At 31.1% G+C, this 25,599-nt stretch overlaps 3 protein-coding genes across 8 annotated transcripts; 1 reads left to right on the top strand and 2 right to left on the bottom strand.

Annotated features, from left to right (window-relative positions):
- Positions 1-762: 762 nt before the first annotated feature.
- Positions 763-5,229, bottom strand: mEFG1 (mitochondrial translation elongation factor G 1). 2 transcript variants are annotated; one of them, XM_066732721.1, is made up of 10 exons: positions 5,027-5,229; positions 4,605-4,772; positions 4,032-4,530; positions 3,580-3,844; positions 3,344-3,515; positions 2,955-3,245; positions 2,677-2,880; positions 2,282-2,593; positions 1,769-1,910; positions 763-1,389 (listed from the first exon to the last, which is right to left on the bottom strand). In XM_066732721.1, exons 1-10 carry the CDS (start codon positions 5,087-5,089, stop codon positions 1,358-1,360), a joined length of 2,148 nt encoding a protein of 715 aa, XP_066588818.1. In that variant the 5' UTR covers positions 5,090-5,229; the 3' UTR covers positions 763-1,357. The 2 variants fall into 2 exon arrangements, with proteins under 2 accessions (XP_066588818.1, XP_066588817.1); XM_066732720.1 differs by having other exon boundaries at positions 777-1,910.
- Positions 5,230-5,473: 244 nt separating this feature from the next.
- On the top strand, positions 5,474-9,917 carry LOC136776832 (PC4 and SFRS1-interacting protein-like). 4 transcript variants are annotated; one of them, XM_066732712.1, is made up of 12 exons: positions 5,474-5,781; positions 5,950-6,020; positions 6,093-6,211; positions 6,382-6,464; positions 6,994-7,183; positions 7,473-7,568; positions 7,659-8,001; positions 8,078-8,252; positions 8,344-8,397; positions 8,501-8,566; positions 8,672-8,804; positions 8,889-9,917. In XM_066732712.1, the coding sequence occupies exons 1-12, from the start codon at positions 5,701-5,703 to the stop codon at positions 9,002-9,004; spliced, it is 1,527 nt and encodes a 508-aa protein (XP_066588809.1). In that variant the 5' UTR covers positions 5,474-5,700; the 3' UTR covers positions 9,005-9,917. The 4 variants fall into 4 exon arrangements, with proteins under 4 accessions (XP_066588809.1, XP_066588807.1, XP_066588808.1 ...); XM_066732710.1 differs by having other exon boundaries at positions 6,382-6,530; XM_066732711.1 differs by having other exon boundaries at positions 6,093-6,253.
- A 155-nt stretch (positions 9,918-10,072) lies between these two features.
- Positions 10,073-25,341, bottom strand: Ndae1 (Na[+]-driven anion exchanger 1). 2 transcript variants are annotated; one of them, XM_066732705.1, is made up of 19 exons: positions 24,699-25,341; positions 20,633-20,781; positions 20,018-20,152; positions 19,617-19,755; positions 19,241-19,460; positions 18,987-19,110; positions 18,005-18,193; positions 17,748-17,851; positions 17,468-17,653; positions 16,991-17,197; positions 16,269-16,681; positions 16,035-16,200; positions 15,786-15,944; positions 15,481-15,630; positions 15,075-15,350; positions 14,340-14,729; positions 13,981-14,088; positions 13,741-13,875; positions 10,073-10,914 (listed from the first exon to the last, which is right to left on the bottom strand). In XM_066732705.1, exons 1-19 carry the CDS (start codon positions 24,719-24,721, stop codon positions 10,438-10,440), a joined length of 3,750 nt encoding a protein of 1,249 aa, XP_066588802.1. In that variant the 5' UTR covers positions 24,722-25,341; the 3' UTR covers positions 10,073-10,437. The 2 variants fall into 2 exon arrangements, with proteins under 2 accessions (XP_066588802.1, XP_066588803.1); XM_066732706.1 differs by having other exon boundaries at positions 18,005-18,151.
- Between the last annotated feature and the right edge of the window lie 258 nt (positions 25,342-25,599).

The following is a 25,599-nucleotide window of genomic DNA, read 5'->3' as shown; positions in this document are numbered from 1 at the left end:
TATTTTTTGGGGTTTTCACAAATTCTCCAACATACATTCCTAGGTAATCCTTTGACGTTTTCAAAACATTATAACAGGTTGAAAATTTGCAAAGAAATAAAATTGAAAGATGCCGTCGAATCATGCTCTGTAATGTCAATATACAAATTGTCGGATCAACCGAAATAAAAATACATACTTTTCCATATATTTCGATTATGCTCTGTTAAATCAAGATATCGTATCTACAAAAATTTGTTCTATATAAAGAATTTTATTATATTAACGAAATCCCTCATATCGACTCCACCCACAGACCAATATCCAAAAACGCAAGTCAACGATATACTACAACTACGTTACTATTTAATGACCGACTTGAATGTCATTATATCATTTCGGTGGCGTTAAAAATTGCTCTATTTCTAGTAAAATAATCATATTTTTGAAAAATGAGTAACAATAGCCTATTTTAATATTGTCTTTTAAACAATTATATTGTTTTTCATTTTTTTTTAAATTAGATTAGTTTAATAGAAAGAGCAACTAATAACGTCACTGAAATGATAGAATGAACTTCAAATCAGTCGTCAAATAACTTAATATCACTGATACGCGGTTTACTCTATAAGGCGCGTTCACGGAGCACGCTTTTAGCACTGCCAACGCTACTGCGCATAGAAAAATGATTGAAATGTGTGCGCAGTAGCGTTGATAGCGTCTCCGTGAACGCGCCCATAATGTCAGTATGAGAGATTACATTAAGGCGGCTTATTTTAAAAGTTTTATCTGAATAACTTCGGCATCTCATATATTTTTGGAGATATTTATTTGGAACATTCTGTATAAAAACAAGAGCGCAAATAACTTGTGAGCCCGATGATAGATTTGAAAGTTCGTGAAATAGGTTCTAAAAGAATTTATAATTGAAATATATACATGCTATTAAAAGTAAAAACAAATATATTTTTTTGTAACAGCAAAAATAAAAATATACTGACAAAATGTCAACACATTTTTCCAAAAATAACGAGAATAATTTTTACATATAATGAAATTTAAATTTACTATTAAAACTATATAAACGAAAGGGGGTGCAGCAAATACAATGACAGCGAAGTATCAATGTGTATCTGTATACATATATATAAATTGATATCGCAAAACTGCGAAAATTGACCGATAAGTTTGTGCTAATAGTATGCATGTACACCAATACACATTCTCATCTCACTGTCATTGTGTTGGTACCCGTAGAGCACCAAATGACTTAAAGACATCTTTTAGGTGTCTTTTAGTCAATTGGATGACTAAAAGATGTCTATGGGTCAACTTTTAGTCAAGTGTGGTATATGGTTATGCACGGTCCCTATAGATACTAACTGATATGTAACGATGTAACGACCGTTCCTGAAACATTAGCAATCAAAATATTTTAGTCAATAGGGTCCATGAATTCTTCTAAATAAAGTGCAAAATCAATCAAAATTGGAGTATGAAGATAGAGTAAAAAAATTCATACGATATCTGTAATTTTAAATAAACAGATATCAATGTTTTTTTTTAAAGATTTCAATATTTTTACATAAACTGATACATTGACATGTATTTCTATTATTAATAGTTTTCTAAGGCATTTTGAACATCAAAGACTGACGCTTTTAATAATTTTTCTTTTTTATGGGTGGCAATAATCCATTTGCTTCTTGATATTCCCTGATTATCTTTTCTTGTACTTCTGGTAAACAAGGGCTATATCGGGAATACTCCATTGTGAATTCTCCTTTACCTTGAGTTGTTGATCTTAATTGACCAGCATAGCCGAACATTTCATTTAGAGGAATTTCTGCGTGTAACATAAACCATCCTTGATTCATGTCACTTGCGATGATCAATCCCTTTCTTCTATTTATTTGGCCTAGAACTACACTCTGGAAATACATTAAAACTTTATTTAAAATACTCTTTTATACTTATAAAAAGACATTTTCACATTTTTCAATTTTTTTAAAGCTTCTAAATTTGATATAACTTTGAGGTGAAATCTAACAGTGTGTGTGCATAAACGCGGCACGCCAGTTGTAGGCTTTGAATGAGATTTATCTCCACTATCAGTTGTATCGTATTTTTCGCACAACTTACCGGTCTCATGGCGGAACAATCCACACGCTATATAATTCCACTTTCACATTTTAAAAATGATCTTTACGGATTAGTTAAATCAAATAACTTCTTTACCATTTTACATTATGTACATTTAATTAAGAATTGTTAATAAATACAAAATATTATTAGATGTTACCTGAAATTCTTCTGGAGCAGTAATTTCAACAGACATAATCGGCTCTAACAATTGCCATGCGCCATCTTTAAATACATCTCTTATTGCACCTTGAGCAGCTTGATAAAATGCAAATTCAGAAGAATCCACGCAGTGACTCTCTCCATCTTGCAATCGAAATTTTATTCCAGCTATTTTATAGCCACTAAGTAATCCTTTCTCACACATTGCTCTGAATCCTTTTTCAACCCCAGGAACATACTGTTTTGGAACATTAGTTCCAACTGTTTCATCAGAAAATACTATTTGGGTGTTTTGTTCAGGTGGTAAAGGCTGCAAAAAAATAAAAATTTGTTCATTAATTTAAATTTCATTTCATACATTTCTCTCATTAACGTAAAAAATAATATAAAAACCTCTACAACTCCTATTACTCGAGCAAATTGTCCAGCTCCGCCTGATTGCTTTTTATGTAAATAATCAAATTCACATGGTTCGACTAAAGTCTCGCGAAATGACACTTTTGGTTTTCCAAGAATAACCGGCGCGTTATATTCTCGCTCCAAACGTTGAGCGTAAATTTCTAAATGTAACTCCCCCATACCTGATACTATACTTTCCTGAAAGTGTGTATGTGCAAATTTATTACTGTATAAGAGGCAAGCAGAAATTATTAAATTATATAAATCAATACCTTGTTATCATTATCATAATTAAACTGAAATGTCGGATCTTCTTTTGTAAATCTTGATATACCTTTTGATAAATTATCTCTGTCTTTCGAACTTTTAGGTTGGATAGACATAGATACTACTGTTTCAGGAATAAACATACTCTCCATACTTAAAGAAAGTTTTGGATCATTGACAAAAGTATCACCACTAGCACAATCTACACCAAACACAGCAAATATATCACCTGCATATATTTCATTCACATCTTCCATCTGATTTGCATGAAGACGAACTAATCTTGGTACTCTGATCTATAAGCAAAAACAATTTATGACAATCTATATCAACTTGTAGAACCTACATAATAAGAAGAAGCAAGTCTTTATTGACATTGTTTTGCCCTAATTACTTTTTTCCTTGTCCTCGTATTGTAAATATTATCGCTTTTGTTTAAACTTCCTTGATATGCACGAAAGTAGGTAAGTTGACCAAATCTACCAGCTTCCAACTTGAATGCTAATCCTACAAAATTATTTTCATTGTTTCTGGCTGGATTTAATGGGATCTTAACAACATCCTTCCTACAAAAATGAGTTTTGTTAATGTATTAGATACTATAAATTTTTAAAGTAGTAAAATGATTACCCTGTTTCTTCTTTTAATGCAAAATTTTCTACTTCTCCTGGATTAGGTAAATAATCTATTACTGCATCTAATAATGGTTGAACCCCTTTATTTTTCAATGCAGATCCCAATAATACTGGTGTAAAGGATCGTTTAAGGCAGCTTCTTCTAATTGCTCCCATTATATCTTTTTCAGTAGGTACTTTTTCGTTCAAAAATATATCAGCTAGTGCATCATCAACATTGCTTAAATGTTCTATTAATTCTTCCTTTCTATCTTTAGCCTCTATTACAAATACACAACATTCAATATTTAACATAAATCATACTTTTATGTTAATTGTACTGATCAAACAAATTTTAATTGAAAAATTTAATTATTGTCACAATTCATTAAAAACAAATGGTAAATCATATTTCAAATCATTGATATATTCAATTTAAAAGATAAACAAAAAATTATTCCTACTCACCTACTCTCATTGTGTTAGGTATTTCATCTTCTCTTATAATATCTCCATAATTTCCTTCAAAATAAAGTGCTTTTTCACGTATCAAATCAATTATTCCTTTGCATTGTGACTCTAATCCAATAGACAACTGCAAGAATGCTGCATTATGGTTTAGTTTTGTTCTCAGTTGTGTCAAAACACGGTTAGGATTAGCACCTAGTCTATCTAATTTATTTATAAAAGCAATGCATGGAACATTGTAACGCTTCATTTGTCTATTCACAGTTAAAGTTTGTGACTGAACTCCACCTACAGCACATAGGACTAGTACTGCACCATCTAGTACACGTAAAGCTCTTTCAACCTCTACTGTGAAATCTACATGTCCAGGTGTATCAATGATATTTATATTATGATCCTTCCAAAGCGTATAAGTTGCTGCTGATTGAATAGTAATGCCTCTTTGTCTCTCTAGTTCCATACTGTCCATTGTTGCTCCAATATTGTCTTTGCCTTTTACCTTAATGAAAAAATATACTATCAAATTTAATTTAAAATATTAAAGACAATCTAATGATCAAAAGATCATATTACCTCATGCATCTCTGATATTCTACCAGTATAATACAATATACGTTCAGTTACTGTGGTCTTTCCAGAATCTATGTGAGCAGATATACCAATATTTCTAATCTTTTCCAAAGGTTTGTGTTCTGCAAATTTTGCATGTGATGCATAAGATGCACACAGCTGCCCATTTTGCTGTAATAAAAAAAAATATTGAAAAATCCAAAATAAAATATTGAAAAATCTAAAGTAAAATATTATTTTTTAAATAAAATTAATATCATAAGCAACCTTTTTGAATGCAACATTTTTACAATGGCAATGCATTTAATGATAAAGTTAAATACACTATACATATAAGAAAACTGCAATATTATGAAAGGTGTATGTTAGATTAATAATACATAACTACCACCCGGTTGAAAAGTATTTAATGTTTTTATTCTTACCAAAAATATAAATGGATAATGTTTTGACAACTTATAAAGATTAATATTGTGCCTTAAAATCATAATTAATAGGATTGATATTTCTATATACGTCAAAAGTTTTATTTTATATTTACAACTTTTTTGCCAATCGCGCTGAACCCATTAGTGACCACTAGATGCTAGACAACGCTGAGTACAGCAGAGTACAGACTACAGCTCAGTCAGAGTGGCTCGTCGTCAGAGTCATCAGACTGCTGAGTAGTGCTGAGTAGTAGCAGCTAGCAGCAGCAGTAGCAGCACTAGCAAAGCAATTAAGTTGCACGTTGCACAACTTGCGACTTGCACAGTTGTGGTTGGAACTTGAGCTGTGAAGTGTGAACGCGCCCTTACGATTGTCGATTATTAGTTTCGATCGTTTCGATAATCGAAATAGCCAGCAATCGTGTATGTAGTAGTACTACGGCGTTATTTGCATCACGCGCATTCGGCATAATTCGGTATGTATGTTGTTGAGTTGACTGTTGTGACCAATTTATACACTTTAAACATACCTTGCAAATGGCGACGTTTGTAATGTTTTGTCTTACTGTAATAGTTTTAAATTGATTAAAGATTACGTCATCTTTAAGAGTTTTTCTACATTGTTCGACGCGTATCCAAAGATAGTTATATATGCAAGTAAATTTATAAAAATGGTAAAGTTACTTAAGAAATTCTTCGCTGGAGATAAGGTGTTTGCAAAAGTTCGAGGTTACCCGCCATGGCCTGCAAAAGTAAGCTCAATCCCCAACAGTTAAAATATTCTACATCTATATTGCAATAACGTTTAAAGAATATATTTTTTATACATGGTTCTTTTTACATTATGGTAGAGAGACGTTAATATTAATTTTTTATGATATAAAAGACACTTTTTTATAATTATTTTTTTTGCATTGTAGATAGAAAAAGTAATTGATCCAAACTCAAAAAATGCAAGATATTGTGTTTATTTCTATGGGACAGGAGAAACGTAAGCTTTTGACTAAAATTGAATGATAGTTACATATTTGTCTTTCTTATTGTAATATTATTGTATTTTTAGAGCTGTGTGCAAAGTAGAAGAATTATTTACATATGCAGAAAATAAAGAAAAGTTTGGAAAACCATTGCGTAGGAAATTTTTTCATGAAGGCTTACAGCAACTTGAACAAGAGCTGAAAGGTGATAAGATTAAAGACTCTTCTGATATTTCTAATTTAAAAGGTCTGTTCTTTAATGATTGTTAAATTTAAATGTATATCTAACTATAATAATATATGTTAATACTATTATCAATTTATAATGTTCCTCTTTCTATAAATATTTTGATGGTTTAACTGTGATAATTTCAGCTGATGAGGAGCAAAAAGATATTGATGATGCAGCAGAATTACCTATGGCCAGTGCTGCTGATAGTGATCTTGAAAAATGTTTGGTAATTGATGAAGGAGAGAAAAAAAGATCTCTCAAGAAAAAAACATTTTCATTATCAAATACTGGTGTAAGCTCTTAAAAATAGTCAAGATAATTATTAATAAAAAGGGAACATTTTATCCTTTAAGAGCTGTTTTAGACTATAACTCTTAAAAATAAATGTTCCAATATAAAGAAAAGTAGGAGTTGCCGACAAATTGTTTTGCAGCCAAAGTTGTTTGTGCGATTGCTCCTAACATTTGTAATAATAAATAATCTAAAAGGAGTTTTCTAGTCATTAGAAGATATTTTTATTGTGTATATGGATATGCATTCTACGTTTAAAACTATCTCACCAGTTTATTTAAATTTGCAATTTTAATTTTATTTTATTTACTTTTTAAAAGCAACTGTAGCAGTGAAAAGACATTACTTTAGATCGTCTTACAAATATTTAATTACAATAATATTTGTTAGACTGTCTATAATTTTTATTTATTTTATGTTAAATATCAATGCTAGAATCACTTTGTTTTTCTGATTTGAAACAGGAAAGTCCTGAAATGAAAAGGAAGCGTGGTAAAGCAAAATCTTTATCCAGTTTTTCTGGTGATATTATGAAGCAGGATACTGGTATAGACTCACAGGGAGAAGAGTCTCCAAAGGAAGTTGTTAGCCGCAGTGGTAGAAAAATTAAACGCAAACGTTTCGCAGACTTCTCTAGTTCGGAGGAAACAGAAGGTACAGGAGACATTGCTAATTATATTCACATTACTTGACATTTCCAATACCTTTGTATATTATTATATATTATTTTTAATGTCAGATCTATATCTTCTTCTCTAAATATTAACCTAAGCAGTTTAAAGTACTTATAATTTATTTTTATATTTTTTAATAATTTAGTACCAAGATATATTTGCACATCACATATACACTAAATTGTAAATTCACGTTTAGAGCAATTAGATATTTTACATCGATCTTTTAAGAATTTTTATATATCTTAAATATAAGAATTTTGTCATAGAACATCTGGGAAGAGGTAGAGGAAAAATCAAAGTTGAGGATTCTAGTGAACAAACTTCACCTACTTTAATACATAAGAAACGTGCAGCTTTGGAAAGTATGTAATAATATCAAGCTGTTTATTTATTATATAGTTTGTTAAACACCTATATTAAATAATAAATATTTTAAAACAATTTTTATATAGAGAGAAATAACATTGACGAAACACAACTGTTAGAAGGAGCAGTTGTATCAACATCTACTGATACAACTGGAAGATTTCTTTTAGCAAGAACATTTGCTGGTGAATATGTAGGCATAAAATTAGACTTAGATAGACCAAAAAGTTTTGAAACTGATAAGGCTCGAGCACAATGGGATTGGTCTACTGCTAGAAATGCTATGAAGCTTAAAGCACAGCTTGAAAGTGGAGAGATTTTACCAGAGCAAATTAAAGAACAACTGGATTTTAATGTGCATGTTCCAGAGGAAGAAAAAAAAATTCTTGTAAAAGATAGTGAGATCCAACAAAAAAAATTTAAGCTAAGGTGAATAATATATTCATTGAATACTAAAAGGTACAAGTTTCACTTTAAAACAATTTTAATATGTAATTTCTTTTAGGTGGCTGCGTATAGAAGAGCAACTACTAGAACTAGATGCCTCTATAAAGTCTAATTTAGGTTTAGATCAGGCAAATGCAGATAAATGTTTGCAATTCATGGATGGGATGCTGTCTCTTTCTGTTGACCCATTGATGTTAAAAAAGCACCCTCATATTGTGGAGACTGTAAAACGAGTAAATACATGTTCCATTAAAATTAATTATATTTTTAAGTATCAGTAACAGTTGATGATTATATATAAATTCTACATGTTTATTATTTTAGTTGCGACGATATATTGGTAATCTGGCAGACTGGAAATTGAGTGAAGAAGAAGTAGTAAGTAACATGTTTGAAATACAAAAGTAGTTGCTAAGAAACATTGTGCTTTTCCTGTATAAATTTATAAGTTATTATGCATACTATATAAAAGAAATTTCAGGTTACTTTTAAACAAAAGGCTGAGCAAATAAGACAAAAAGCAGAACATATTTATAACAAATTTAAGGTAAATTTATTTAATTTATTTAGTACTTTTAATGTGGGTTATATTGGCATGTATTTCACACCGGAGCTTTTGTGTCAGTCAGTTATAATATTTAATTAAATATAGGCCATGTTTACAATACCCGAGGGTCAATCGTTCTGGCAAATATTTTCGGACCAAGTAGTTCATTTTAAACAACTAACTAAAGACATGTCAGAAGAGAAGGTTTTCTCACTTATGTCCGACCCTGCACGTGTAGGTAATGTTAAACTTTCGTCGATTTTAAACAATAATTTTAATTAGATTGATATTAAACAAACATTCATTTACAAAAATTACTTAGAGACAAGTACACCTTCATATGACAATGCCAGTCAGCCTGATAGCTCAGGAATGATTGAAGAAGGAGAAGAAGCATTTACAGGATCTGAAATTGTAAAAGGTTTAGAGGCCAAGTAACGTACATGAATTTTTGTACACGATCCACAAATTCTAGTTTACCTCCAATTTTATCATTGTAGATTTAAATGAAATGAAAAGAATTTTTCAAAAAGAAAAAAAACAGTTGATAATATGTTGATATACCGTATTTTCATGTTTTCCTTTTTAAATTTGATATTTTAATTAATTTGTGAAGCGTGTCTTTTCAATTATAACAGTTGTCACTTGTTATTATTATTCTAACAAATAAACAATATTTTCTAATATGTTAATAATGATCAGGTGGCAGGCTAGACCAAATGAACTTCGAAGTGTATGCAATAGCAAAACGCAAATATTAAAATAATTGTAGACTTGTGTTGAGTAGAGTTTAGAATACTTTGCTATTATTATATTCTCTTCATATAATCTTAGATTTTCATTGACATTGATTTATTAAAATATATTTACACATTCATGTAGGTAATTTCATCGCACTTTAAAAGCAAATCCGTGTATGTGCATTGAACTCTTTATTTTTAATATTAAATTGTAATTTACAGTAATTACACCTCAAATGACCTAATATCAACTTTTAAAGTATATTAAGATGTTGTGGTTTCTAATCCATACAATGTGTTACAATTTTGTTTTCATTTACCATAATATTAAGAGTAAGGTGTATAAATTTAATGTATCACAATGCTAATGTAAATACTATGTTCAACATATTTAGTATGCTTTCAATATTCAATGTATCATTATGGCGGATTTGGCTAAAATGTTTGTGCTTAATATTATTTTATAATAATTATTATTCTTCATCATTTATATTATCAAAAATGTACAATATCTCTCAGTGACTAATGGATATTGTTTCAAAGCATGGATTAATAAGACAGAGAGAAATTAATTTTAAGAAAAATAAAAATGTTCATGGAAAGGAATTGTACCTCTTGCCTTTTGCTTACAAATTTGGTCCACCAGTAGATTCATTGAACTGTCCCCTCATGATTTTTTTATTGCTGAATTGGTATTTCATGGATCTTTTTAACTTTAGGCAGGATTTTGTATTTGAGTTTTTTAACTTTCAGTATAGAATATAGGCACGCACTTGACTTGTCATAAGAATTAACTTATTTCTCGTTATTTTCTTAAGAACGCGAGTTAACATGTTAAGAAATAGAAAGATATTTTTAAAAATGCCTTAATAATTAACAGTAAAATTAAATGATATCCTACAAAAAATGGTAACTTGGCAGATAATTTTATGTTTTAACCTTTCTTTTACAGTGTGAAGTGTAGGAATTTAATAGAATCCATTTCGCATCAAACTTTTATACAGTATTTCTTTTCAAACAAATCATTTAATAAAAAAATTAAAACCATGGCATGAAAATTAGATAATAAACTTATTATATGTATGCTAACATGCTGTCCGATATCATATTTTAGATGTCGATCAAGATGTATTAAAATTTCGAGTCACTTACGGGTGTCACCTTAATCGATATTTTACAATCGTCCTCATCCTCTTCATTCATCGTCGTTAATCTTGTCATTTCTTCATTTTGTAAAATACCATCCTTTTTCGAATGTTTTTTCACTTTTCCCACCGCCCTGCAGCATGTCAACAAATAAAACACACAATTCTTACTTTGATATAAATAACTACAATAATACTTCAAATGAAAAGAAGTTACATCATTTGCATTCATTAAACAGTTATAATTTACACATAAAACGTGGTATATAACATATTCTGCGTACTTGATCAATTTGTGTTGTTTGATCTTCTCATTACTTTCGTTCACTTGTTGCCAAATTCCAGTTCTATTGACCTCTTCACTAATATTAATGCTAGCCAAGGGAATCTTCATTATATTACCATTTCCCAAGGAAATTTGTATGTTTCCTTGTGCTCCGTAATCAACTGCCTCGGTATGCTCCTGAAGAAACATCAATTTTATATCATTAATTTAAAAATTATATTTACATCTCAATACCTCAAAAACAGTAAACAAGAATATGCCAAATGGCTAATAATGATATTATCATTTTTGTTTATAACAAAAATCGCTGCATAATTAATTACGAAGTCCTGAGTAATACGATGAAATTTCTTACAAGAGGATCATGAATGCAAAAAAATGTATAAGAAGCAGCTCCATATTTATCGAAGAAATACAATGGTTATAAATGCTAGACTTACGATAAATAAGAGCTACAAGTAAGAGGAGATTGAACTTTTTATTTTTTAATTAAAAATCTTAATAACAAGGAAGTTAAGAATCAGACTCCTAATTATTAAAAGAAATTTGTTTGTATAATAGCCTCAGGCGAAACATCCATTATTGTGGAAATTGGATATTCTAGCTTTCTCTAATTACGCTACAGTATTCACTGTTGTAGTTGTCAATTTTAAACATTTATAGCTTCGTAACTGAAATAAAATATTGCTCTCCACTTTACTACTAAAATCAATGCCTAATTATTAATAAATAGTAATTATTATACTAAACAAAAAACATTTTATTGGATGAAATAATATTGTTATTGCTAAGTACGTTTGGCTATAATTACAAACAAGTATTTTTCGCTTAATTATCTTATTGCACTCTTCAAATTTAAATGCTGGTTTGCGCAAGATTATTTGTACACTAAATCGTACTAATACACTATATTATACTATATACTCATAGTACCTGGGTGAGCAAATTTATGTTACTTGGTTCCTAGACTGTCAATATTACTGTACAAAATGTTTTTCTTGTATTGTATCACATCATTGATAGTCTACTCGTAATACTGTCTGAGACTGCTTTTAATTTTTAGTGCAATAATATTTACAATCAAGGGAACGCTTTTTAGTGCTTTTAAAGCTAAATCATGATAACACATTGCAAGTAAGCCCGTAAAATAGTTTGCGTACACGACTCAACAGTAGATAAAAATCATGTACTAACTCTAGCTACAAATCTAACGCTCTTTAATCATAAAAAGTACAATTTCTGAAATTTTGTTTTACCACAATATTTTTGAGTCTCTCTTCTAGAGAATTCTTTTTTTTGTGTTTTTTTTTTAGCAAATTACATTTTTCGAACGAAAACGCTCTATATATGGCGACATAATGAACTTTTATTCATTAACAATACAGCTCCCATTAACTATTTCCTTTACGTTATTTCCATTGTTATTATACCCTTCTCTAAATTCTACTTTAATATTATGCCTTTAAAATATTTTAGCAAGGTTTGTACAACGTCATGACTACACCCGTTTCGTATTTGCAGCTATGACGTCACGAAATAGTGCGAAAAAACACTAACATTTATAATTCTCCAGCTCAGTAATTAATAGACTGAGTCTGAAGTGGTTTGAAGATTTACAATCAGAAAATACTGGGAAATGACCCTGTTTAAAACTGTATAATTCTGCAATGTTACATCCTGTATATTAAAATTATAATTGAAGATCGAATAAACAATTTGATCAAAAACAAACACTAATGATTTTATAATTAAGAAAAATGAGAATAATCATTGATAACGTTTATCGATGGCATTACCAATTATACCATACCCTGTATTACTTTATTTAGACTAATTTTAGAAGATGATTATTAATTTTCCGTTGATCAAGCTGCCGGATAAGCTTTGCTTTCCAATTTTACCTGATGCTCTAGGAAGTCCCTTGTCGAAATGACTTCAATCTACCGTTATGTTTTGCAACTAAAACTTGAAACTTGATGGTAATTTTCATCATGTTACAAGAGCAAGCTGTACTAGTAGATCCACATTGCAGCTGTTTGAAGATATAGTTGGTATCGTATTTGATGATAATTTATAGCTATCATGATTATTTCTATGTTTGGCACAACACAATCTTATGATTATTGTTAAAATAAATTGTCATCAAAAACTATACATTTGTATCAATACAATAGCAATAAGGTCGTGAATTATTATAGCACATGAACATTAATATCTATAATTTGTCTAATTTTAATGGATTAAAAAATACTCACAATAAGCATTAGGTGTACCTTACATATAAAACATGTCCATTAACGTCATAAAACGTTGTTTGCTACGATAAAACTACTGTTATAACGATTATTTTTTCTTTCGAAATATCTTAATCTCCTCCCTTTCTATAATTTGATGTATACTGTAGTACTAAACCTGAAGTGTTTTAAACTATTTCGGCACACGTGGTGATTAAATAAACAAATATAGAAGTAAAAGGAAAATAAGTGACTGAAATAAAAACAAATTAATTTTGAAGAATTATCTATAAAATTTAAACTTTTTAAATTACTAATCAACTTATATAATAGGTAGAACCAATTGACAAATTTATTGACTTGGTTCATCTTAACGCTGTATATGTCATTGTAATAAATTTATATATTGTATAAAAACTCTCCAATAGTATATATTGATATAAATTTTCTTATTGGTTTGGTAAAATTTATTATTTTTAAAGTACGAAACGAGTTTTATAAAATTGAAATATAATACTTGGAGTATATAATTAATGCTTTTTACCCCCCTGCAAGTTTTAAGCTATTAATTAGACCCCTCATTTGTATCAAAGTGTAAAATGACCAAAATTCATTTCCCTTCAGATTAGTCGCAAGTTCGATAAATATTAGATTCATCATAATCGCAAACGGTAATAGTGACCATGGGACATGTCTTAGGCCCATGACCACTGCTTGTATACTATTTATGACAAGCAATAGCGCTTAATATTCTTGTCACGGTGCTAACCTCGCCATTTTCCAGCTGGCGAAGATCTTCTGCATGTTTTTTGCTCGTTTCGGGCATTACATCGTCCAGGATTTTTAATTCGCGCTGGGTAAATACGAAATCCAAGCTTTTCCTAATTCCAATCATAACCACCAGCTATCGAAATTAAATTCATTATAATATCTTAATATTAATAAATTTAATGTGATAAGCAAGATGTTAGTAATGCTATTATATTTATTTATTATTGTGATTGCTTACCATTAAAGGGAATAAAATGGACGTAGAGCTAAAAGACTTAATGAGCCATAAACAAGCCAAACAAGTCAGTTGTATTGCTGTAAATATGTGTACACGTTTAAGAGGCACCTAAAAAATACATTAAATATTTATTTTAAACAGTAACTGAGTCGAATATACAGGAAATAAAATGCAATAAATGAGCGTCAAATTTTAGCAATTTAGTTCATGAATAATCACAATAATAGCAACAACATTCTTTAATTTACATGTACGAAAAAAAAAATGTTTAACTTTCTTTTACAAATGATATTCCATACACATGAATACAATTGCATTTAGCTTAATTGCGTATAAAATTAAAATTAATAATTCAATACCTGTCGAAGAAACATATAGTCAGGCTGATATTTCACTGGCATTAGCATTATCAAAATTCGGTCGAAAAATTGGAGACCCTTCAGAGAAGCAACTCCCATATATAAAAAGACTCCAAACAATACAGGCATCGGTATGTGCTTGAGCATTGGTGTGAGAAGTACAGAACAACCAATCATGAGGAATATCAGGATGTGTGTAACTCTTTGTTCCCTTACTCCTAAAAATTGTGGCTTCTCACCAGGCGCTGCACATTCGGACTCCAATTTTAATGAGTTAACGTGATTAATCGAGAGCACCGTTGCTGCTACGAACCAGGGTAATCCCATAACCGAACAAATCTCAATCAGGATTGCCAACACAAATAGGTCTAAATGATAGCCACAACCTTTCTAAAGAAGCAGAGCATCGATATAAATTATTGAATTAGATGTGTCTCTTATGGAAAAAAAAAACATTCAACCGACTGGATATCCTTTTATTAATTCTTTTAATTTTCAGCAACAATTAAAAGCTTCAAAGCAATTTATTTAAATTTTATTTGTGATATCAAGTTGTTTGAATCATTAACTCTGTATACTATAATAGCCAAATATATACTAATATTCGCAATCTTGTAAACTTATTAGTATTTTAATAATATTACAAAATTTGGATCTGTTTAAATGGAAAATTTGGCAAAGCTACGTTGGCTACTAGAGTATTAGAGAGATCTTTCTTAAATTAAGTATATTTACTTTTAGTTTGTTTTCCTTTCTATTAACAATAACAGCCGTGATCTGCTGATCCATAAAAATTAGAATGGTCCCTAACAAAGCGGGTAAAAAGGCTACTATTGCGGTCCACCATGGATTTCTTTGAAAAGGCCAGATCATCCATCCTCTGCTTTCCAATGTAGGCTTAAATTCTACTGGCACTTCCAATTTTGGCGTTCCAATGCCTACGAAGTAGTCGAGCGTACTCATTGAAAAAATAGCGATTATTACTGCAAAATCGCTCACAACTTGTCTAACCTGATTTTAGTACAAAGAGAGAGAAAAAAAGTGAAGGAGAGAAGAACTTATTCATAGATAAAATAAATAAATAGATATAGATAATTTTGAGAAAAGCAATGAAAATGACATTAATTATAATTCAGCTTACTTTGGAGGGAAAGAAAAGGGCATTTTTAAAGTCTTTCAGCTCTACGGACAGTAAGAAGGTTCCCATAAAAAGAATGATGGACATCAAAAATACATCGGGTACGTAACGGGATACTTCGCAGCCATCACCGAAAAGTGTACCGTTATAGCTCTGAAAGAATATTTCTTAATTATTTACATCAAATCAAACTATTACTATGATATAAAATGGTTGTGCTATTTTAAAAATCCTTGTTTACTTTTCTATAGAAAGTCTTATACTTAAATATGCAATAAGTTTATATTTTTGGATTAAGCTAAATTTACCAGGCAGGTGCTCCGATTAAACGAGCTCCAATCCAAAGTTTCCGAAGTAAATTGTGACGTACTGTTCGGTGGTTTACACCAGCAATCATAATTTAATATCTCTTGGCCATGAGTATTTAAGGGATATTTCTTTCCTATTGATAAAACGTTCTCCACAGCCTTAAAACGATTAATTATACTCGATTAGTTGGTTTCTCTTAGTTTAAAAAATCAGTAACTTATATAATAATTTGGCTCCATTTTTTGTACCTTGTAAATAAAAATAAAGGCGATAAGAGTTGCAAAATTTTCCTCGGTAAAACGAGTAATATAACAAACTAGTGCACTAGCGTCAATTGCTACGAGCACCAATAAGATGATAGTTATCCAAGTACCAATCCAGAAACGAAATGACATGTAATTCCACTCCGACTGTCTGTTTGATAAGAAATATTGAATACACTTAATGTACCGAACAGGCAGCTGAAATAAATTTGATCCTACTTGCAAAACTCGTAGACGATTGTTTCAAAGACCAATACTGGACCGGTAGACCCCAATATTGTAAGGGGCTGACCAGAAAAGAATCCATATCCAATTCCACATACAAAGCCGGAAACCAGTGATTCCATAGCAGCCATGTGCTTGTCAGTTGCTTCACTCAGCAAACCACCAAAAGTAATGATAGGTGATAAACAGGCAAAGTAGAGAAATATGAAAGATGCTACGCATTGCAGTGCGAATGCATCCTTGAAATCAGATATATAAAATGGTGCTTTTCGTCGAATATCGTTTATTAAGCCCCCAAACAGCTTTCCTGATCTTGAAAGACCCGATTCTTCTCGCTGTTTCTGTTCGTCAGCTTCCTCGTCCACATCTTCCTTCAGTTTTTCTTCCTTGGGTCGTTTTCTCACTTCCTACAACAAATAATTCTGCTAAATACAGCTTCTTTTTCCAATTTCATGTTTTATTTTTTATTAAAAAAATCAAAAACATATTTATAAGAATACTTGAATGAGGGGTTTTTTTTTCATAAATGCAAACATACTTTTGTACTACTCTCATCTGTAATTAATATAGCACATGATTCTCACTAATGAATTCTAGAGCTTGAGAGAAAACTCCATTTGCCATTTTTAGTTTTTCAAGGTTTCAAATTGGAGTTAAATAGCGACTGAAACGCCTATTCATTTATTAATAAGGTTGATAGCTCTAATGATATTTACCTGAGACGGTATAGCTGCTGGTGGTTCTATTCTTATCGCAGGATCCCACTCTCCTGGGGGTAGTACTGTGACAGCGTCTAAGAATTCATCTATGCCAGCAAGAAGATGGTTTCTATTCTTTGCTTTGTACGCAACATCATGGAAGACTTCGTCAGACATCAAGGTCGCCATTGCTCGACCGATTTCATGAAATCCAGCTATACCACCCTATAAAAATTTATCGTGAGTGTTGATGCATTAAGAATATAGACCTTAGGAGTGTTTATTTTAAAATGAGAAAAATATTACTAGTAAACAATTTTATGTGAAAGATGAAGAAATAAATTTTTTCAGAATCAGTGACTAGTTATTTAAAACATTTCGCTGCATTTACATCGACCTCTGATTTAACAAAAAGTTTCTAATTGACCCTTAGTTTTTGATTTACTGCGAGATATAGCAGGGGAAATCGAAATTGAACATTGTTTAAATGCTCACCACAGGTCCAAGTAATACAAAGATAAACCTAGTAGGTACAGGAACTTCTGTTAGGTCCCCCATTATTCCAGCCTGACTTAAACGTATAAAAGCAGACAAAGTTTTGTCTAGGAAATCAACTTCACCCACTAGAATATTGCTTGCTTCAGCTCCAGCTGGTATTTTTCGCATAAAATGTGTATTGCCCTAAAAGATAAAAATTCATTTTCTAAAACTTCTAATGGCAATTTGACTCTTTTGCTATTAACAGTTTGTTTTTTGTCATATTAGTATCGTTTACCTTATGATTATTATCCCCATTTTCCAAAGCTGATGAACTATGATTTCTGTTGATCGATATACTGCTTGGACTCCTGTCCATTCCATTGGTACCGGGTTCTTGGCCTGCAAAGAATTTTAATTTATCAAATATTTTTGCTTTTTATGTAGAAATAATAAACAAATTTGTAGAGATGATAATAATTATAAACAATAAGGTAATTATTTTTTTTAAATTAAATTAACTTTAGATTTTCGTGAAGAACGTTTAAGGATTACCTGGAACCAGAAGATAGGGACCTTTAAGGTCCTTGGCCTCTTTGGAGAGTAGAGCCGTGTTTGAGTTCGGGCAGCTGCTACTGCGTGCTACGGAAGCGACAGTAGAGAGCGCGTAGGCGTCCTCTGTTTCACGTCGTTCCTGTAAATCTGACGTCAACAAGGCATGCAAACCACATGAACAGTTCCAATCTGAAAATTTGTATGGCGCAAATCTTTAACGAACTTCTTTTGACCCGGTACTTTCGTCCTGCCACTTTAGGCCACGGGTGGTTCCCCGAACGAAATCCCAGGTTTAAAACAAATAAAAAATAATTAAAAATGAAAAATAATTAAAACTTAAAAATAATAGAAGGTTAAAAATAATTAAAACATAACTAAAATTAAAAATAAATATAATGGAAATGATATGTAATAGGATTTTTAAAAAACTAATAATAATTAACTCAAATCAAATAGATTTAGTTGATATGTCGAAAGAATTAAATGGAACTCCAGTTATATTCACTCTGCATCCATTCTTGCAAAGTAACAAAGTAGAATACGTATATTTATGAAAAGTCTTATCGATTAGCTTCGTAAAATAGAGGTCTAAATGCAAAAGGAGAATAGCACACTTAAGCTATAACGGGTGTAAGCGTTAAATAATTGATTTCATTAAAAAATAATTTTGTTAAAAAATTGAGAGAGAAATTAGGTATATGTATACCTAATTAATTTGTACACTTCTTTTTATATATTAATTATTTACGGTCTTACGCACTGAGATGTTCAAAAACATTTTTTTTATTCAGATGAGTGGGTAAATGATTGTATGCTGAAATTTATTGCTACTTTAGTTTGAGCTTACAACACCTACGTATTGAGATAAATGATGTCCCGTCAATAAATAATTATTTATTATTCCAATATATTATTCCCTTACTTAAATTTAATTCATAAAGTCAGATTGTTTAAAATCGATTTAAATAAATAATCGACTTACTTTTGGACGATGAATGATTTCGACCAATTTCTGCTAAGGATCTAATAATTGGTAACCTCGACATATTATTGTCCTTGCGTCTTTCGTGTTGGTGACGATGTCTTACCAGAAGTGCCTCTCTGACCTAGTACACATATATAGATACTACATATTAACAATTAACCCAACCTTTACCTCGAATAAAAACTAAACATATCCATCACTTCAATTACAAATTTTCAAATGACTCTATAAACCAATTAACAATGAATGACCTTTTCTCGATTTTCAAGTTGCAAAGCTCCTTTATTAATCATATTATCCAAAACTAGATCTGCTATTTGTTCCAAGCTAGATGCCTCCATGTCCAACATAACAGTTCCGTTTAAGAGAAGACTCCGTAATTCGAAAAGCGAATGTAAGGAAAGGGTAGACACGTGCGGTTTGCTCCACCTGTTTCCTCCCTCCTCGACGTCCTCTTCAAACTTTATCCATCTACAATATAATTTTAATCTTCAACATTAAACAATACCTTATTATGATACAATGGATGATCATGCTATTATACAAATCTTCGCTTAATAATTAGTCGTCGAGGCAAATTAATTTTCTTTGCTAGCTATATTGTATAAAATTAGACAGGTGTTTTGCCTTGCTGTTTCCTTCCATTCCATCTCGTCTCCATCCTTAACGAGCTCTTCCATTTCGGAGAATAAGGGATGAGACTCGTGTGCGTCATTATCGAGCTCTTCGCCCAGGATAAACTGGACTCTTTGGGCTGGGGGTGTAGCTGCAATGAAAATAAATATTTAGTAATAATATTTCATATTCCCTCCAATTTTTTTTGCTACTGTTTTCTTACTACTTTATCATAGCATATAAATATAGTATATAATTTGTAAATTTTCTATTCGTCAGAAATAAAATTTTGTAGTAGTAAAATTAGAGAGGTGAAAGAATTTGGAATGGAAAACAGAGAGTATAGAGTTCATTTGAGTGATGATTAAAATGCAGACATCGTGGAAGTAACGCGATGCTAGTAATCAACTCACCTGGCCTCTCATTGTCGACGTCGTCCTTTCCACCGATGGATGACTGTCGTTGGGAGTGATGATGCTTGTGATGTCGACGATGCCTTCTTTCACTGGGTATGTGAACACCAACGTAAACCGTATGTGCTCTGTGACCTGAAATTGGATGCATATAGTCAAAACGATAAATTTACATCTTACAGTCCCCTTGTAAAATCCTAAAATTAAATTATCTGTACTTTTTCTACAATCAATATAACGAGTTAATTATTATTTTTGAAACAGTTGTATACATATATATATTTTACACTTCGACATTGAAGAGTGCTCATGATAATACTTTTTTTCACTTAGGTCATCTATAAATGTCTGGCTTCGTTGTTTGCTCACACAATACCGCGCAGGTGCTTCAAAAATCTTTAATTTGTTAAACACCTATGACCGTGATAGGAGCATCGTCAGCTTTTGATAATCCTATGAGCTTCGAAAATAGAGTACAGAGTTTTGCAACATTCAAATTTGTCGTGCAGATCAATTCTTAGATAAATGATTTTCTGTCGCCGTGTATACAGGTCGATTTGCAATTGAATGTTTACGAAGGAAATGAAATATTGGGATTTATTAATTTTCACGAACCTTCAAAATCTTTCTCGGTGTAGGATTGGTGGGTGATTCGGACACCTGGATCCTTCGGGGCCTCGTCGTCACCTGTTCCACCACCGGATTGGGATCCACCACCAGAGTGAGTCCCGGAATTTCCTCTCATCCCTGGCTGCATCCACGGTCTGCCAAATATATTAATAATAATTATTTAAACTAAACTCTTTGTTACAATAAACACTCGAGTAACCCAAGGACTATTGTTAATTAAGTTGACAAGAAATTCGTACGCACTATCGTATATCTATATGTATATTTTATAATTTTTTCCGTCTTTCGATAAACAACCTGCAATTATATCGAATCTTCATTGAATAATCCATCGACGCACGGCAGCTTGCTTGTAAACGATTAAAAATTACGCAACTGTGTGTTTGATCGAAGATGAATAATATACCAAACAAGATCTCATAATAAGACCTTAACGATTTGTTTTCGCAACGTGATTAATAAGGTTGTTTAGTTTCTTCATTTTAGACCTGCTATTTCTGTGTCATTCACTGTGTGTTAACATAAAATATTAATCTGGCCTATTGAAGAGAAGTCGCGTCGGGATCAACTTAAAGGGGAAAAGGGAAGGGCTAACTGACAATTAGCTCAATTGTATCTAATAACGTTTATTTGATATATCTCTATACCGCCTGTGTAATTTGGTAATGTACATGAAATTAGATAAAATGCGATTAATGTTCATTGAGTGTGTAGAAATAGTCAATTTACACAGTTAGCGAGTCGTGTGCATGCAGTCAAAGTATATAGGAGATTCAAAGTGGGAATCGACTGAGCTCCTTCTGATAAGTATAAAGAATTTTTAGAGTGATATCAAGAGCTTTTTAGTATACATGTGTCTGATTTTTGGATGTAGTGGAGGAATAAAATGAATTGCTTTCTTTAACAAGTTAATCATGTAATTATGATTTTGTAGAAATGTTGTATACTCTATTATGGTGAGTCATGTGCAGTCAAAGTGGAAATCAACTGAGCATCTTGTGATAACTATAAAGAAATTTTAGAAGCTAATAAAAGAATTGGAGGATGTGACTGATTTCTTGATGCAGGAAAGAAATAAAACGAATTGCTTCCTTTTCAAAATGTTCATGTAATCACGATTCTGTATAGAAATACTCCATTCACATTCTATTAGCGCGAATCATGTGTAGTCAAAGTGGGAATCAACCGAGCTCCTTCTGATAACTGTAAAGAATTTTTAGAAGCTAATAAAAGAAATGGAGAATGTGACTGATTTCTTGATGCAGTGGAGGAATAAAAGGAATTGCTTCCTTTCCAAAAGCATCAATTTAATCACGATTTTCCGAAAATATTACATAGTTTCAAAAATGTTTCTAAAACATTTCAAGCTTTCAAATTGATTCTAGGAACCTTTTAGAAATGAGTCTGACATTATAATGCATACCAGTTGGGAGTGTCAAAGAGTCGTTTGTAGTCAAGTTGGAATGAAAGTGGAAATCGACTATATATATATGGAGCTCATCAGAGATGAAAAATGTTCAGAAGTTAATATCCAGAGTAAAACAGGTGGTTGATTTCTTAATAGGAAGGAATAAAAAGAATCGTTTCCATTTGAAAATGATCAATGTAAATACGATTTTATATAAATACTTATACAGTCAAAAACGTTTCACAAAATGAAAGTGGAAATAGACTGTACAGATTTATGGTACTAGAAGGGATGAACATTTTTTAGAAGCTAATATTCAGAGTAAAGTAGGTAATTGATTTCTTAATAAGGAGGAATAAACAGAATCAATCCCACCTGAAAATGATCAGTGCAATTACGATTTTAGAAATCCTACACCATAGTGTGAAGAACATTACTGAAAAATTCCAAGGTGTTAATTTGATTCCGGGAACGTTTCAGAACATGAAAGTGGGAATCGATTACGTGGAGCTCATTACAATAAGAGGGATGAAGAATTTTCAGCAGTTAATATCGTGAATAAAGGAGGTATGGTTGATTATTAAATGGAGATGAAAAAAAAACTTTAATGCAATCACGATTTTGTAGAAATATACTATAGTGTCAAAAAAGTTTCGAAAAACAAAAATAGAAATGGACTATATTATGAAACTAATCCTATTAAAAAGAATTAATCATTTTCAGAGGCTAATATTTAGAGTAAAAGAGGTGGTTGATTTCTTAATAGAAGGGGAGGAAAAAAAGAATCACTTCCGGTTGAAATTGAAGTACATAATAACTCTCACGATTAATAATGATCCATCAGGGCCGCGCTCTCAGTAGAGAGATGTGAAGATCGCGCTATTGTAGTTAAATTTTGCCCAAACGACGACCACCACTAGTATAGTCGTCAAGTGAATAATTATTGTTTCGTTGGAGCTATTTCACAGCCTACTAAAATACTACGAAGAGAGGTACGCTGTACAAACATTTTACACAAATTTCTTGCAATATATATATATATATATATATATATGTATATATACATTTTTCTGACATTATAAAAAATTAATTATCTTGCGGCTTCGAGATAAATTTGAATCTGTTTGTTAAAATATGACACGAGTCTTAATTATTAATTACACGAACAATATATTAATACATATTCAATCCAACATAATACACAATCAATTAATAATTTAATTAATGAATATTCATGCTTTTCGATTGATAAACAAACCATCGTAAGTTTGCTGCACGAAAGAAAATCGTAAATCACTTGGGAGTAGCGATCAACGTTATCAATTTCCTGTAAATTTTGCATTTTCCAACTTTGCGAAGCAATCGACTTAATTATTGTTTGGTGAGTACCTTCGAATAAAATATATATCAACTCTGCCAATAACTTCAATAAATGCCATCATCCACAATAATTAAATTTATGACACGTGTTATTTTTAAAGCGACTGATTCAATTATTGCTCGCTGTACACCTCTATATATCAAAGCATGTGTGTGTGTGTGTGTATTTGCCTCGGTCGTTAAATTGAAATTAAGAGAATGAAATAAAATGGAAAATTAGGAATACGAACAATCGAATTGCATAAGTTTAATCGTTGGATAAGAGAGTCGTGACCGGCAAGAAGAACAGCAGCTGGTTTCGCCCGTTAACATTGAGTATTTACTTTTCCAGCCATCAATCGCATCTTATCGATCAACCTCGACCTCCTTCGCGAGAAATTTTATTTCCAACCAATATTCGATGCTCCCATTTTCCTACGCTTCTAAATAAATTAGAAAAACTTTTTTTCTATTTTATTTGTGAGTACAATTACAACGACCGTCCCTTCGCTAATTGATTCGTGGTAATCGCTCGTTAATTAGTGATATCTTTTGTGCACTCTTCGATTATGTAATATTTCAAACGTTCTTACGCAGAGCTTGATGCACGTCGGTTATCAGCTTTATAAAAAAGAGGGAAATCTAATACTGAAGGGGGTGTATTATCACTCGTAATTCGTTGTGTATCTGTTGGAGGCTTCTGATAAAATGCTCTCAATAATGTAATCAGAGCTACAATCAGCTAGCTTAATTCACACGTGTTTCTAATGAGAATTTGAAAAAATAAAAATTCTTTAAAAGTTAATTAATTATTCTCCTTTGATTGTTATATTATTATTACAATAAATTTGGTGCACGTTGGTTATTATCAGCTTTATAAAAAAAAGGGAAATCTAAAACTGAAGGGGGTGTACTATCACGCATAATTCGTTGTGTATCTATTAGAAGCTGCTGATAAAAGGCTCTCAATAATATAATCACAGCTACAATCAGCAAATCTAATACACACGTGTTTCTAACGAGAACTTAAAAAAAAATCTCTAAAAGTTTTTAATTATTCTCCTTTGATTATTACAGTTAGAATAATATAATGGTAATAATAAATTAAGAATTAATTAAAGCACGTGTGATTGTATTTATTATAAAAAATACATTTAGTTGCAACTTATTGCTTGAATTATAAAGCATTAATTACATTATTTATTGTAATCTCGATTGTTATGTAATTAGCAATTAACGTGAAGTCAGAAATAAAAGTATGAAATTAAATTAAAATATGATTACTTGTTGCTTATTATGTTGGACATTTTTTCTCGTCCACTGCTGAGATTAGTAAACGACGAATCTTGATGTTTGTACTAAATCACTTTAACAGAGTGGACATTATGTATAATCGCGCACCAGTTGACTACTTTAAAATGTCTCTCTGATGGTATATATAGGTATACTATAAAAGAAACACCTGTGGATGTTGCTGATGCGTTAGAATTAGAGAAACAAATATACACACGAACACATGCACACAATTTTAAAAACACATTTCTAACACAGTCTTAAATAATTCTTAGGAATCTCGGTTCAACTTCAATTATATACTAATCATAACCATAATTTGTAGTGTGCATCTGTATATAAAAACACGTTTGCACACAATTGCTAACTTTATTAATAATTCAATATTGAGTATTGTGATTATTAATCTTTAATATTCTGTGATCATCGATATTCCTGTGTGCAGAATTTTTTCCATAAATTTCTGGTAATTGAATAAATTTACAGTAATTGAATATAAAAGTTTAACATAATTTACAAAAATTTCAATGGAAATTTTAAATTTGCTCCAATGTAAAAAAATTGTTTAAATGTGATGAGAGGTATTTCAATGGATATATGCACGTCCACACACGACGAAGACCAAGAATTAACTGTGTTACTCGCGTTGACTGTGCTCATCAAACCTGCCTCGAAACTGCAGAGATGATAACAAGTGTAACGACAGCTGCAACGAGAATACCAACAAACAACAATAATTATGGAGATAATAAAAACAAACATCAATGAGAATTTAGTACTCCTTTCCTCCCTTAGGATTATAAAATTCCAAGAAATTATTCTTTCATGGTTTTCTTATTTCACTTTAAATTTTAGCACTATATCTAGTCTTTCTTTAAATAGCTTCTGAAAA

The sequence above is a fragment of the Prorops nasuta genome, unplaced genomic scaffold (genome assembly GCF_024137725.1).
Source record: "Prorops nasuta isolate Cenicafe-Biocafe unplaced genomic scaffold, Cenicafe_Pnas_1.2 PNAS00010, whole genome shotgun sequence".
Lineage (NCBI taxonomy): Eukaryota > Metazoa > Arthropoda > Insecta > Hymenoptera > Bethylidae > Prorops > Prorops nasuta.
Note: the sequence above shows the minus strand (reverse complement) of the source record. Positions and strands in the feature narration are given on the sequence as shown.